This window comes from Barbus barbus, assembly GCF_936440315.1.
Source record: "Barbus barbus genome assembly, chromosome: 47".
Taxonomy (NCBI): Eukaryota; Metazoa; Chordata; class Actinopteri; order Cypriniformes; family Cyprinidae; genus Barbus; species Barbus barbus.
This window is the reverse complement of record NC_136725.1, coordinates 2,459,132-2,473,439: the sequence shown is the minus strand read 5'-3', so window position 1 is coordinate 2,473,439 and position 14,308 is coordinate 2,459,132. Positions and strand designations below refer to the sequence as shown.

The 14,308-nt window shown below is 37.2% G+C and overlaps 1 protein-coding gene across 1 annotated transcript in view; it reads left to right on the top strand.

The window, feature by feature from the left end:
• The window catches only part of LOC306866156 (talin-1), an 84,261-nt gene that overhangs the window by 14,266 nt on the left and 55,687 nt on the right, over nucleotides 1-14,308 (top strand). The window contains exon 2 of the mRNA XM_079411217.1: nucleotides 11,776-11,938. Within this exon, the coding sequence (XP_079267343.1) occupies nucleotides 11,809-11,938 (130 nt within the window). The 5' untranslated portion in view covers nucleotides 11,776-11,808. The remainder of the gene's footprint in view (nucleotides 1-11,775; nucleotides 11,939-14,308) is intronic.

The window sequence follows — 14,308 nt, the reverse complement described above, 5'->3', positions numbered from 1 at the left end:
ATTACATACACTAGTCCATATCACAGTTTGATTGAACATACAGCCGTTTGCCAAATTTTGTGACATTCGTGTTATTCAGTAAATGCTATTTGTTTTACAGGATTCTGCAATTCTGCCAGTGTTTCCACATTGTGCCCTAAATGTTATTGCTTTTTCTATTTTAGTCTAATTTTCTGAAGTTATCAGTTGCATTGCACCAGTATGCTGTGCTGTAATGGTTGAAGATCTGAGCTGGTGACTAATGACACCGCTACTGTTCCTCTGTCTGTGACTTTACGATTGGTTTGAGTCAGCATTACTTTCTCTAAATAGCCAATGGGCAGTTGGCCCACTTATTGGTTCATGTGAGCTGGTGTGAATGTGGCTCGATCTGTCAGCACTCGATTATCTCGTCAGGCACTGAAGTGAGCCTCAAGGCCTCGGCGTGTCACTTCAGACAGGTGAGAACTCGTCTCGTCCCCTCAAGACACACAGTGTATTATTCGTGTTAGGTGTCCTGAGGGGTAGATAACATGCCTTCCTAGCTTTTGTGTGTCTGAAAGAGACCCTCTTTTTCGTCATCACACATTCTTGTAGAAAAGCACTTCTAGTGTATGATCAAGTCTAGCATAGACACATTTAGGATTATTGGGTCCTTCTCCAGACAAGAGCTGCCCAAAAAATGACCCTTTTGTCATAGTTTACTCACCCTCGCATCATTCCAAACCCATAAGACTTTGGTTGATCTTCAAAAGACAAATAAGGAAATGTTTTAATGAAACCTGAGAGATTTCTGCCCCTCCATTGAAAGTCGACGGCACATTTAAAACGTAGAAGAATCAAAAAGCTGATAATGGGAGAGAGCCAATGAGGTTTGTTATAGTGTGTGACACGCACACATTTGAGCTTCTGTATTAACCATATTTGATGTGATCTACGTGTGTTGATCATTGTTTAGATTTTTATAAACTGATTGTATCTCTTCACAAGACTTGGGTTAAACTGCTTGTTTTGTCAAACAGTGTTTTTGAGTCTGTATGCATCAGATCAGAATTATTTTTTTCTGCATGAGAAATGGGAAGTTAACACCCAGCACCAACCAAATGCACCAAATATTTGCAATGGCGCTTTCGTAGCATGGACACAGCAGCTTGAAGAACAGACTAAAGAAAAGTTTCTAAAGCATGCATCTGTTCAGTAACGTTCTGCTAAATGTACACCCACAAAACTATTATTATAGGGCATGTGCATGCGAGGCGTTTTCACATTTTGTTTCTGGTGTCTTTGAGTGGTTTGGTATATGTATATCTCAATGTTCAGAATTTTGTCGTCCCCTCTTCTTTTTCTTCTTCTTCAAAAAAAGAAAGACATCAAAGTGTCAAAGTGAACTTGAATATGTCTGAGTTGTTTTTTTATATATATAAAAAAAGAGAACTAAAGTTTGAAAAGATCTTAAAAGCTTGGTTTGGATGTTATTCAGGGTAGCACAGTTATTTCTTTATTTATTTTTTACAGTTTTACAGTTTTTTTTTGTTTTTTTTTAACAACAACCCAGTTGTTCAGCTGACAAAACATTTTTCCAAAAACACTTTTGGTAGAAACTCTATGAAACAGTTTTTAAATGTATATTTTATGTGAGCTAGGAGCTGTAAAAGTCCATTCACAACAAGTACAGTAAGCATTTTAAACATTTGCTCTAACTCTAATAATAATAGGAAAGTCCACACGACAGCTGTAACGTAAACAACACAAATATTTTATGCAAGTTTTTTCCTGCTGATAATCGATTAAAATAATTGACAGCCAATCAGAATCCATGTGACTTTGAAGAGCTTGAGCATATAAAGCAGCAGACGGCAAATGCAGTGTGCATTTCGAATAAACAGAACCTGCTCAGCAGTTGCTGTAGATGTTAATGTAATTATTGTTTTATGTACTTTAGGGGTGTAACGATACACCAATGGTTTGGTTTGGTTTGGTTTGCTGTGGGGGTGTAGGGGTTCATGGCATGGCACCAGCAATGCTAACACTAGATTCACTTTTAACTTAATAATAATAATAATTGTTCCTTTAGTTTATTTTAAATAATGCATTAACAAGTGAGACTTTAAAATTGTTGCTTTGTAAAGTGTTACCAAAAGATCTTGCCTTAAATTAAAATAAAATGAAACAATGCCTAAATAATGCAAACATGTCATTGGACATTACTTAAAATGCAATTGCCATAAATAAAATGGAATAGCCAGATAATATAGAAAATGATTTTAATCAAATATGTAATGTCAATCTGTTTGAGAGGCAGCTGTGCGCACTTTGGCTGAGACCGTCTCTCAGAGTGCACCAGTACTTTATGGGTTAATAGCTTGAATGTTTAAATTGGCATGAATTAAAGTGACAATCCCGTCAACTTTCTGAAACGTGTGCTTGTCTGCAGCATGCAGTTTGCTTGCAGAGTTCAAGTTCAGAGTTTCGTTGCAAACTCACTCAATCCCAATCGCTCACACTGTTTGTGAAATTCCGCCTCACAGAAGGTTTTAAAATGACTGATCTGCTCTGATAATTTGGATTCAACCTACATGCTAAAGCATTAATGTTTGCAGGAATTCAAGCAATTTGACCATCGTCGTTATGGTCGTACGTGTTTTTGAAGTGTCTCAGCTAGGGGTGTGCTCAAAATATCGATTCTTAGATACATACCGATATAATAAAAAAAGATACAGTATCGATATTCTAGCCCTTAGTATCGATACTCCGCCCAGCCATTAGGGGGCGCAGCGGCGCCCGCGAGTTTAAAAAAAACTCATGGAAAATGTTAAAACAAGATGTAGCATTTAATATTAAATTCATAGTGAAATATGTTATGGCAGTACATGGTGTCACAAAAAAGAATTATAAGAAGATTTAATAAGAAGTTAAGAATAATAAGAAGAAGATTTTGTGCTTGTGTGAGCTCAGACTGTACGCTTGGAAAGTTAAATGTTGACTTGTGGTAATTTCCAGATTAATACAATTTGTGTACAATTAATCAGAGCACTTAAAGTTGCAAATATTTAAGCAAAATGCACTTTGTTATAATGCACTTTTGTCTTCAATAAATTGAAGAAAAATGCAGAGTTCTGTTTGTTGAGTAAATGTGTTCAGCATTAACTAATTGGCTCTGGCCCATGTATTTTTATTGAATCGTATCGAATCGTGTCACATTGTATCAAATCGTATCGAGACAGCTCTGTATCGAGGTACGTATCGAATCGTGACCTGTGTATCGAGGTATGTATCGTATCGCCAGGTTCTCCAAGGTATACAGCCCTAGTCTCAGCTGGGGGCGGGGTAGGCCAAGCGCAGCGCGGTTACGCATCGTGCACTGTAAAAAACTACAGTGACTTTAAAGGTAACAAAAACTGTGAAAATGCTACAGTAAAAACCTGTTAAATGGTTAACGGTAAGTTCTTGTAAAATTTACATTTTACCCATTTTACTGTCACGGTGCACACAGCAGGGAGGAACAAGGAACACGCAGACGAGGATGTAACTCAAAATAACCAACTTTACTGGAGGCAGGGCAGGACAAGGCAAACTCACAGACATCAAACACCAGGGGTAACGAGTAGACCAGACGACATCTCACAACACAGACAGGACTTAAATACCAGGATAATTAACGAAACACACACCTGGAACAGAATAAACAAACCAAATATGGGCATGGAAACACAGGGAGCACGTGGAAACACAAGACACACACAACAGACGTCTGACATTTACAGTATGGGTGGTGTATCGCGGTTTCTCGGTTTGGTTTGAATATCGTTACACCCCTAATGTACTTAGTTATAATTTTTGTATGAGCGGCAGATTAAATCTGCCCTTCACAGCATCATTCTAATCTGTGTATATTTCACTCACTAAGGTCTATTTGTTTAATTTCATATACATAATGAGTTATTTATCCATCCATCCCGTGTAGGGTCACGGGTGCTGGAGTCTATCCCGGCATCTCAGGCCATAGGCGGGGAAACATCCGGGACAGTTGTTCAATCCACCACAGGCTTGAGTTATTTTAGATCATGTAAATAGTGGCTGGTAAATTAGCTGTAATTGTTAAATGTGTAGCAGTCCAGTGTTGGAATGTGTTATTCTGAGAGCTCGTTGTGGCTGTTATCAGTTGCAGAGAGAGTGACTGCGGTAATATGTTCCTCGCACACATCAATCTATCGCTTTTCCACAGCTGTTTCTGTTTGACATGAGCAAATACTTCACTACTGACCTCCGGATAAACACATCTCTGAGACTATTTATTCATTTAGTAGAACAGTAAAAGACTAAACAAAATTGCAGGACGATCCTTTGTTCAAGGATTTCAATATTGTATGTGCATAATTAATATTCATAATCCTTGCTGTTTTATGACATCACTGGCTTTAAATTGGTATGTTGATTGCCAGAGGACTCTGCAGTAGGAATAATTTTGGGCCATTTAATACAGCATTGTTAGTTGCCTACTAGAATGTACTGTATGCTTGCTGTGTGTCTTACATTGTCTGTGTGAGCGGAGCGACAGGCTCACACTGTGCAGCTCCGTACACAACATACAGTGATTTCTGCTTTATTGCATTGAGTGCTTCTTTTAATAAAAGGATAAATGTGTGTAGTGAGTGCTAAGTGCTTCTGCTTCACTTTAATTTAAGGGGAGGTGAAGACCCGCTTAGGCTGTTTCTATGGAGATGACAGAATGAAGAATAAATTATAAAAAGACACAGAAACTTGTAGGTCTTTATGCGAAATAAAGGTTTATAGCTCTGATAGCTTTAAGATACTGTGTAATATATGACAGAAATACTCCTATTGCATAATATTGAATATAAAGCAATTTATACTTTTATTCAGCAAGGCTTGATCAAGAATGGCAGTTATGCCACAAAATGTTTCTTTCAAATAAATGCTGTTTCAAGTCTGGTGTTCATCAAAAAAGTTAAAATATCATAATCGTGCCAGCTTCATACATGTGATGCTATTAAAAGAGGCTTAGACAGAGTTTGTATATGAAGCAATAAAAAAAACTTCACAACCAGAGTTTGTCTTCTTGCTGCTGATGTACTTTGCATTGCCTTTGACTTTATGCAGCGTTGAAGCTGGCTTATGTAAGTGAATCTTTTCTCTAATGCAGTAAGTATAGTGTATACGCATAACACTTTTTTCAGTTTGTTTCCTGTTGCATTGCATATTTCTCATGCCTTGTTTCTGCTCTGACTCTTGCAGCATATGTAGTTGTGCGCTGGTGTTTCACACATCTGTCGCCGCAGAGGTCGTTGCACTTTCACGTGTGTGGAAACATCAGTATAATGACTGATGTAGACGTGTGTAACTTTAGCTCAGCGGGTGCTGAGTGTGTGGGACTCTTGCGTTCTTCAGTGGGGACAAGGTCACTGCCTTAAGTACAGGATTCTCTCTGTGGCAGTAAAATAGACTTATGTTGATTTTGGGCCAGGGTTTTTGTCCACTTGCTTTTTTCTCCCTCTAGTGATAGCGGATTTAAATACACTGCATTATTAGCTTATTACTGTATTGACCCGAATATAAGACGACCCCCATTTTTACAGATGTACCTTTTGGAAAAAGGCTTTTTGAAAACCAAATCCTGTGTTTTATGGAGAAAAAAAAGTACTTTTTTCTTAAATTATTTTCATATTGCATATTTTTCCTATTTTCATTTTTGTTTTGAAAGTATGGTAAATACTGGTAAAAATGTACCAACAATCACATTTAAAAATATATACTTTTTGATATACCATAAAAATAACAGGTATAGCCCATCTGAATTATGTAACATTTAGGGTATCCATCTCATAGTAGCCTACCAAAATTGTATTAACAGTAGAAGTGAAATCTTAATGTTGTCTTCAAATCTGGGTACTGACTTAGATTTTAAAATTGCTTACAGAGGAAGTTACTGCTCTTTCTTAATTGATGCATGGTTTGTTAGGACAAAAAAACTATTTGAAAATCTGGAATCTGAGGGTGAAAAAAATCTAAATATTGAGAAAAGTTGTCCAAATTAAGTTTTTTGCAAAGCATATTACTAATCAAAAATGAAGTTTTGATATATTTACGGTAGGAAATTCACAAAATATCTTCATAGAACATGATCCTTACTTAATATCCTGATTTTTGGCATAAAAGAAAAATGTATAATTTTGATCCATACAATGTATTGTTGGCTATTGCTACAAATATACATGTGCTACTGATGACTGCTTTTGTGCTCCAGGGACACAAATAGAATCAATATAACCGAACGTAAATAGCAGGTCTATTGCTCAGCCATCACTAACACACCCAGAGGGCTCTTCATTAATAGATTTCCTTGTTCAGCTGTTTCGTTTCCTTCGGTCCAGACACGCACGTTGTTCCTGAAATTGAGCTGTAACCTCACAAAAAATGTTTTTGAACTGTATAATTAAACCAATCTGTCAAAACTCATGTGAAGATGCTGATATTATTAGGAAAACTGTCAGACTTGTTTTAGTATTTGTCAATAGATACTTTTGGTAAGACTTCAGTACAGGGACCAATTCTCTCTATGAACTAGTTGCTTATTAGCATGCCTATTATTAACATATTGGCTGTTTATTTGTGCTTAAAGCGCATATTCTGCATCCATAATCCTACCCAATACCTAAACTTAACAACTACCTTACTAACTATTAATAAGCAGCAAATGTATTGAAACAAAAGTCATAGTTAATGGTTTGTTAATAGCATAATTGCACCATAAACTGTGACCATACTTTTTTATAATTATATAATTCATTAGGCCTACATGATATGCAGATTATTCAAATGAATTCATTTAATTTCAACTCGTATTCACATTTGTTGAAAAAAGCCTCTAAATAAAGATAATTGGAAGACATTACTGTGGGAGATAAAAGCACATGATTTATATTCTAAAGAGTGATCAATATATAATTTGATTTGTTTCCATATCATGAACATGAATCAGCAATCAGTCAAACATCAATCAAGCTCACCAGTTTAACTGAAGCAGACCAGGACCATCCAAAGGACACTGTTTTGCATTCCTTTTGTGCTATCTTTTTAATTGTTGGTTTATATGCGCATGCAGAAAGACAACTTTTCAACACGTGCTGTATGACCGGCTACTTCCCTTTTCTTTGTCTGTGCTGCCTACTACTAGAAGTGTGCACGAATAGTCGAACATTCAGTCTGTAATTATTATTCGAACAATAAAAACAATATTCGAATTTTACTATGTTAATTTGCTGGCCGTTGATGCAGGGAATCCATGATAAATCCTAAGCAGTTATAACTACATGCACTTGGTGGAGCTGTGGAGCGTGTTAAGTGGATAGTATTTGATCACAGAATTAGTGAAACAAAGACAGCTGCCCATGACTGCCGGTGAGCGCGGCTGTTCTCTGATTGAGCCGAGAAGAGTGTTTATCTGATAGTGAAATTATCTTCAGACATATATAAAGTTTTCTCGAGGGAGAGTGGTTTTAAAGCGCTAAGAAACTGTTGGCACACGTTATCTTTGTCAGCGCGTTCTTATTGTTATCAGACTGAGGAACAAACTTTCACCCTAGCATGTGAATATTATTGTTTCTCTCAGAATTAATACGTGAAACAATTTAAACACAATCAATATAGGCTGACTCGAGTATATGTAGCCTACATTCTGTACAGTAATTGGAACAGTGTGCTTGATTTTTGCGTTTGCTCTGCTTGATCTTGAATGCTTTTTTTAATGTATATTTTGTTGTTGTTTTGTTGTACACATGTTTTCAGCCAAAATAAAACCTTGCAATATAACATAACATTCTTGAGTAACGGCTAATCATAAGCTTGTTCAGAAATCGTGACAAAAACTTAACTCTCATTAAACCTCATTTAAATGAGGTTTAGCATATACCAATCAAATTTGAACAAACTGTTTTATATAACTAAAATTGTTCACCAAAAGTGTAATAACTGTGACTTTGACACACTTTCAAATCATTGCTGTGTTCATTTGAGTATTCCAACTTTCTCAACAAAAAAGCAACTCAGTCGAGTGAGTTTTGGACAGGAATAATGTGGTTGTCCCATGAATAGCATATGGAGGAGTGTTTGAGAAACTTTTTGAAAAATGTTCAATTTTGCAATTCCTTTAAGTGACTCTAGTGGCATGGAAATTATGCACATCAGCTTTAACACAGACTAGTCAAGTAGCTGTGTTTTACTCGCCCGTAGTGTCTTTATGCTAGGAGTATGTTGTTCTATCAGAATTGCATTGTTTTCTTCCTTCACTTGTTTTGGTTTGGTGGGAGTGTTACACTGGACTATGAAGGGAATGCTGGAAGTATGTGGAGAACAGCTCCTCCCCCAAAACACTGACACACGGTTCGGATCGGGCAGCTGGAATGCTTCCCCATAGAGAAGACTACTGATCTCCCAATGAGAGCGCACACACACACACACACACACACACACTCCTCAGGAATGTGTGTCCATTCTCTACACAGCTGACCTCAACACTGCCATTCACACTAGATGTGTGACCGTGTTCTTAGGTTAACCTTATAGAAAATGAGCATCTGATAAAGATTTAAAGGGCTCATATCAAGCAATATAAAAGTGAATCAATCAATCAATAAATAAAACAGTTTGTATTATGTGATGTACTGTGGCATTCACAATCAGAATTAATTGGACTTCTCATTATTAAGGCTCAAAATGACAACATTTACAGTAGCTTTAAATAATTAATAAAAAATAAATACATTTGTGTCATCTTTGCAGTGAAAATCCACAAATAGTCAACAAAATATAAAAATCTACAAATATAATTTATAGGTGATGCACTTTATTTTTTTTTTAATAGAAACCTAAATTTATATTTTTCATTTATCCAAAAACTGAAAAAGAAAAAAACCTTTATTTAATAATGAATCAGTCAATCAAATTTATGTAAAGGGGTCCTATTATGCTTTTTCAATTTTTGAATTTTAGTTAGTTTGTAGTGTGTATGTTTGCGCATAAAAAGATCTACAAAGTTACAAATCTCAAAGTCCACTCCAAAGGGAGATATTCAAGAACTACAACGGACGGCTCGTTTGGACTACAAAGTTGTTTTCCTGTATTTGTGATGTCACAAAGCGGTCCATTAGAATATCATTAAAATAAATCCCGCCTACGGAAATTAGAATGGTTGGGGGGTGGGGAGAACGCTTGGTTGAGCACTGCACGTTTCAAAATCAAAACCCGGTGCGGGTGTTTTTATATCACTGTATTTCTGATGGAAACCGACTGTTTTCAGGAAATTTTGGATGTCATTTTCATTTCATCTTGAATATAATGCCTGATAAAACAGCATTTGTGAGTGGAGCTCTGCTTTGTGTACAGCGTTACCTGGGAAACCTTGAGCTCTCCCGCTCCAACAGCGCCTCCTGTTGGCAGAGAATTAATTTGCATATACAGTGGCCTCCAAAAGTATTGGAACAGTAAAGACAAAATTGCTCTGTTGCCTGTGGAGTCGAGACTAGTCATGGGTCGGTATGAGATTCTCACGGTATGATGACCTTAGATAAAAATATCACGGTTTCGCAGTATCGCGATTACAGCTCTGAAATATGTTATTTTTAAATGTCTTGGTAAAATATAACTTTTTCCCACTGAACAGTATATAAATTTTTTTAAGAAACATATACAACATTTTGGAACAGTAAACATGTCAAGCTAAATAATTAAAAAAAAATAATAATTGAATTCTTCTTAATTAAATTAAGTGTAGTCACTTACGTGAGCCTAAACCTGCAGCTCAACAATAATCAGAAAATAAATAAATTATTTTCTGTAAAAAAAAAAAAAAAATCCTTTATAAATGAAAAAAAAACAATGCAGTCACTTAAAGTGAACCTAAACCTGCAGCTCAATAATCAAAACCATAGTCAAAACATAATTTCTGTAAATAAATACAAATAAAGCAACAGTCATTAAATTAAAGAACAATAAAAATAATACATATTACCGTTGCACTTATCTGTACATAGTAAATGCAGTTATTTTTAAGCTGTTGTTGACATGCTATCTAAAACGTGATTTAGCCAAAAAAAAATCTGATCCTCTGGTTCAATATTCTCGAGGTCTGAATTGATATGGCAATATTGATGAACTTGCTGTTTTGGCAAGGGGCGGGGCAATACTGAAACACCGTCTAAGCTGCTCGCCAATCACAACGCATTTAGTTTTTCGGAGGGCGGGCCTTCATCAAACCCGGAACTAATCGAGCCGTTTGTGCCAGGCTGGGAAGAAAGGTATTGTAATAATATAAATTATGTGAAAAATAATGCATTTTTTTAACCACCAAGCATGAGAGCATGTTCTAGTACACCCCCAAAACAAAATCAAGACTTTGTAAAAGAGCATAATAGGACCCCTTTAAGAATCCACTCAAAATTCTAATTAAAACTAATCTTTATATAAATGTTTAAATTTCACATTTGTCAACGTTTTTTAATTTTGCTGAAGATATTTAACACGCAGTCTTGCTAATACAAATACTAAATCATGGTCATGAAAAATTCAGTTATGAATGATGAATATAGGTATAATTTCATCTTTTGCTCCTAGAATTCTTTATTTTTGTCTCTGACCAGTGATTGGTTCGTGTTTTTTATAGATTCTGTGAGATGTGGATGTGCAGGAGTACTATATTTGTCTCGTTCCTTCTTTGCTATAACAGTAGTTTCTGTTTCTTCTTGCATCTACTCCTTTATATTTTCATCTTCATCTCGTCATAGTTCACATTTTCCATCGAATGTGATGCATTATAGCTCCTATCCCATATTGCTGTTGTTTAGTCTTTGCCAGCATTCCTCTGCTTCACTGAGGTGTTTTCCCAAAGCTGGGGATTTTTTCTTGGGGATGTACAAGAAAGGATATGGAAAAGATAAACACACCAACAACTTCTGAGTGAACAGTTTGGCTTTTTGAATATTTTTCTTATTTCTTTAATATATAGTGTTTGTCTTATACTTGACATTGACTTCACTCTTGTTTTCTCTCTCTGATGTTCTTTCTGATTTGGATTCTCATTTATGTGATTGCATCTTGTTTTGCTCTTGACGTACAGACTTGTTTTCTTGCAAACAGAGCAGAGTAATTTAAAGTACTATTAGTGGACTTTCATGTAGGAGTTATCGTGTGAAGGTGTGCTTTTGCCTTACTTGACTGGCATTTAAAATAGATCTTTAAATAAAAGTGAAAAAGGACTTACTTTGTTCCTTGTTTCTGGTAAAATCTCAGCCTGAATCCCCCTCTTACAGGGAAGTTCAGCCTCTCTGTGTCGTTTTCTCACGCATAATTGCATCAACAGCAGAAAAGTGTGAGAAAATATATATTTTACATAGCAATGTATTAAACTTGTAAAAAAAAAGTATTTAAGTATTTAGTTACTAAACACAGCAGGATAGACGGCACCAATAGCCTCGTGGTCATGATTAAGCGCAACTGTGCTCACGGTGACCCGAGTTCGAGGTCCTTTGCCGATCCCGCTCACCTCTCTCCTCCCAGTAATTTCCTGTCGTCTCTCTACTGTCCTGTCTCAATAAAAAGGCATAGAAAAACCCATAAAATAACTATAAAAAAGCAGAATAAACTATAACTAATAAACTAAACTGTTTCATATTTCAGTTTTCTGTGATGCTTTAGTCAAGAAGCGAACGTTAGATAGTCTAAATCATCAATAATGTTATCCTGAAAAGAGTGTTGAGAGTTTGTGTGGTGTTTGTTTTTCAGGAGTAGCAGTGGCACAGTCCCGTAGTGTCAGTCATGGTGGCGCTGTCGCTGAAGATCGGGGTGGGGAATGTGGTGAAGACCATGCAGTTCGAGCCCTCCACTGTGGTGTACGACGCCTGTCGCATCATCAGGGAGAGAGTTCCAGAGGCACAGCTCGGCCAGCGTGAGTCCGACACCTGAAAAGTGCCAAATTCAGACAAAAAGCATTGGAAGTTCTCATGTGAATGAAAGTGTTTTTAAGCATTTGATGGCTGAAATATTCACAGCTCATGTCAGATTGATCAACTGTAAAATTTAAAGTGTAACGAATATCAAAAATGATATTCAATCTCAAATTTAACAATATTATTATTGTACAGAGCACACGAGTACCTGAGGAAGTATTTGGTCTGAATCCACCGTCGCTCGTCACATATCACCATCGTGGCACGTTAGGACAAAAACTGATTAACTGGGAAAAGATGATTTTCATCACATGCTGTGCCATCACGTCACATCTGATGTTACACTAGATAATGTGATACTCGTAGAATTTTGTTAGTTTTATTGCACGTAAATCTGGGCTTCAAATCAGATCCGTAAGAAATCAATTTGTCATTCACTGTTAATCTTCCACTATCCCACATTTAATAACTTCTCCCACATTTCATAAAAACTTCTCAATACAAAGCCAGCAGCTGTCATGGGCACCAACCCTAGTCAAATTATCCATATTGGGCTAAAATCCTAGCACTTAAAAATAAATTATCCACAACCATATAAATTGTCCATTGTCTCTTTCATCATGGCTATTAAGCCCCGTTCACACCAAAAACGATAACTATAAAGATAACGATATTAGCGTCCACACCAGCGAACGATATCGGCTGTTTATTCTAAACGCACGTGCGTCTGCCGCTTTAAATGCTCGGGCACATTATAGCAGGATGGATTCTGATTGGCTGTCAGTGTTTTTATCGTTCATCAGCTGAAAAAAAATTGTTCTGGAAATGATTCCAACGATATTGTTTCTTTGTGCCTTTATCGTTATAGTTGTGGTGTGGACTCACGTCACATCTGAGATCCATAGAAGTTTTTTGGTTTTAGTTAAATTGTACATCTTTTTTTTAACCGACTTTAAATCAGATCAGTAAAAAATCAGTTTGTCAGTCACTGTTAGTCTTCCTCTATCCCACATTTAATAACTCCCACATTTCATAAAAACTTAATACATGTCATGGGCAGCAACCCTAGTCAAATGATCCATATTTGGCTAAAATCCCAGCATAATATCTCTGATTTTGGTTTCCCTTTTTAGCATTTGCTCCACCCAAATTCTCTTCCTTCCAAAGAGTGAAAAGAGAAGAAAATACCAGAGAAGCCAAAACATACCACAGAAATCAAGTGTAAATCTAGTTTGTGCTGCGGCGCTATAATGGGCCTGTATCAGGGTGCGGCTGGGTCCCAGCTGTTATGTAATAGCCCTCAGTACCGCTCTACATACTTGTCTTAACCTGTGAGTCATTCATCTGTTTGACAGGCTGCTTTCGTCCAAACTCAACAGCTTATGTGTAGAATGTGTAGTGGTCTTTAAATAGCTCTTCTGTCAGTGTTGCCCTATTACATTTGGAGGACACTATCTAATCCCTCCGACGAAAAAGCTCAAATTCTTTCCTGGCATCACCAATGAAAATTATAGTCAAAGTCTTTACATAAACTGAGCAGTAATCTGGGCCCAATTTTAAGTAAAACAATTCGTATTTTCTAACTTGACCTGATCACTTAAGGAAGAAAATCAAAGTTTTTGGAAACCAAATAGTGTCTCCAGTGCTTGAAAACTGGCGACAGTAGCTGTTTTTTTAATCCAAAACATGTCATTTATGTAGGGCTCAGCAATAAGGATTTTTTTTTTTCTACGAGTCCAGTTGGAACAGTGACTCTGCCACAGAATAAAAATAAGCAATTGTTTTCATTGTTTTGTAACCTTGTTTTCTAATAAATAAGGTTCCCTTCCAGGAACTTCGAGCTACGTCCGAAGACGCTATGGGAACGCCATCAGCGTAACCGGCGCTCTGAATATTTTATACAACAGTCTAATGGATGGGCGAGGCGTCACGGGCGGGGTGACGTCACGACCAGGAAGTTATATAAGCACGTGCGGCGGAGCCGGCATCAGCTTTCTGTCATTCAGCAAGCGCTCTGTGTGTTGTCAGTCTGATTTCTGTCTTGTGAGTCTTATTTAGTGTTGTCTGTCCAAAAAAATAAGGAGATGCCTAAATCTAAGGCTGAGACAGTGGGCGATTTCAGATCGCGTCTCAGGTTGTGTGTTAGTCCCTACATTACGAGTGGGGACACACACACAATCGCTGCGTGGTCTGCCTGGGTGCTGGTCCCGTTTTTGCCGAGGCAGAGCGGCGGCTGCACTCTTGGGGCTCGCAGGCTGATCTGGCTGGCGAGAGCGAGACGGGCATGTCCCTATCTCCTCCCGCATCCGCCAGATCTGGCGCCCCGTCTCTCGGTGCGGAAGCGGTCTCTTCCCCCGGAGACGAGGGCT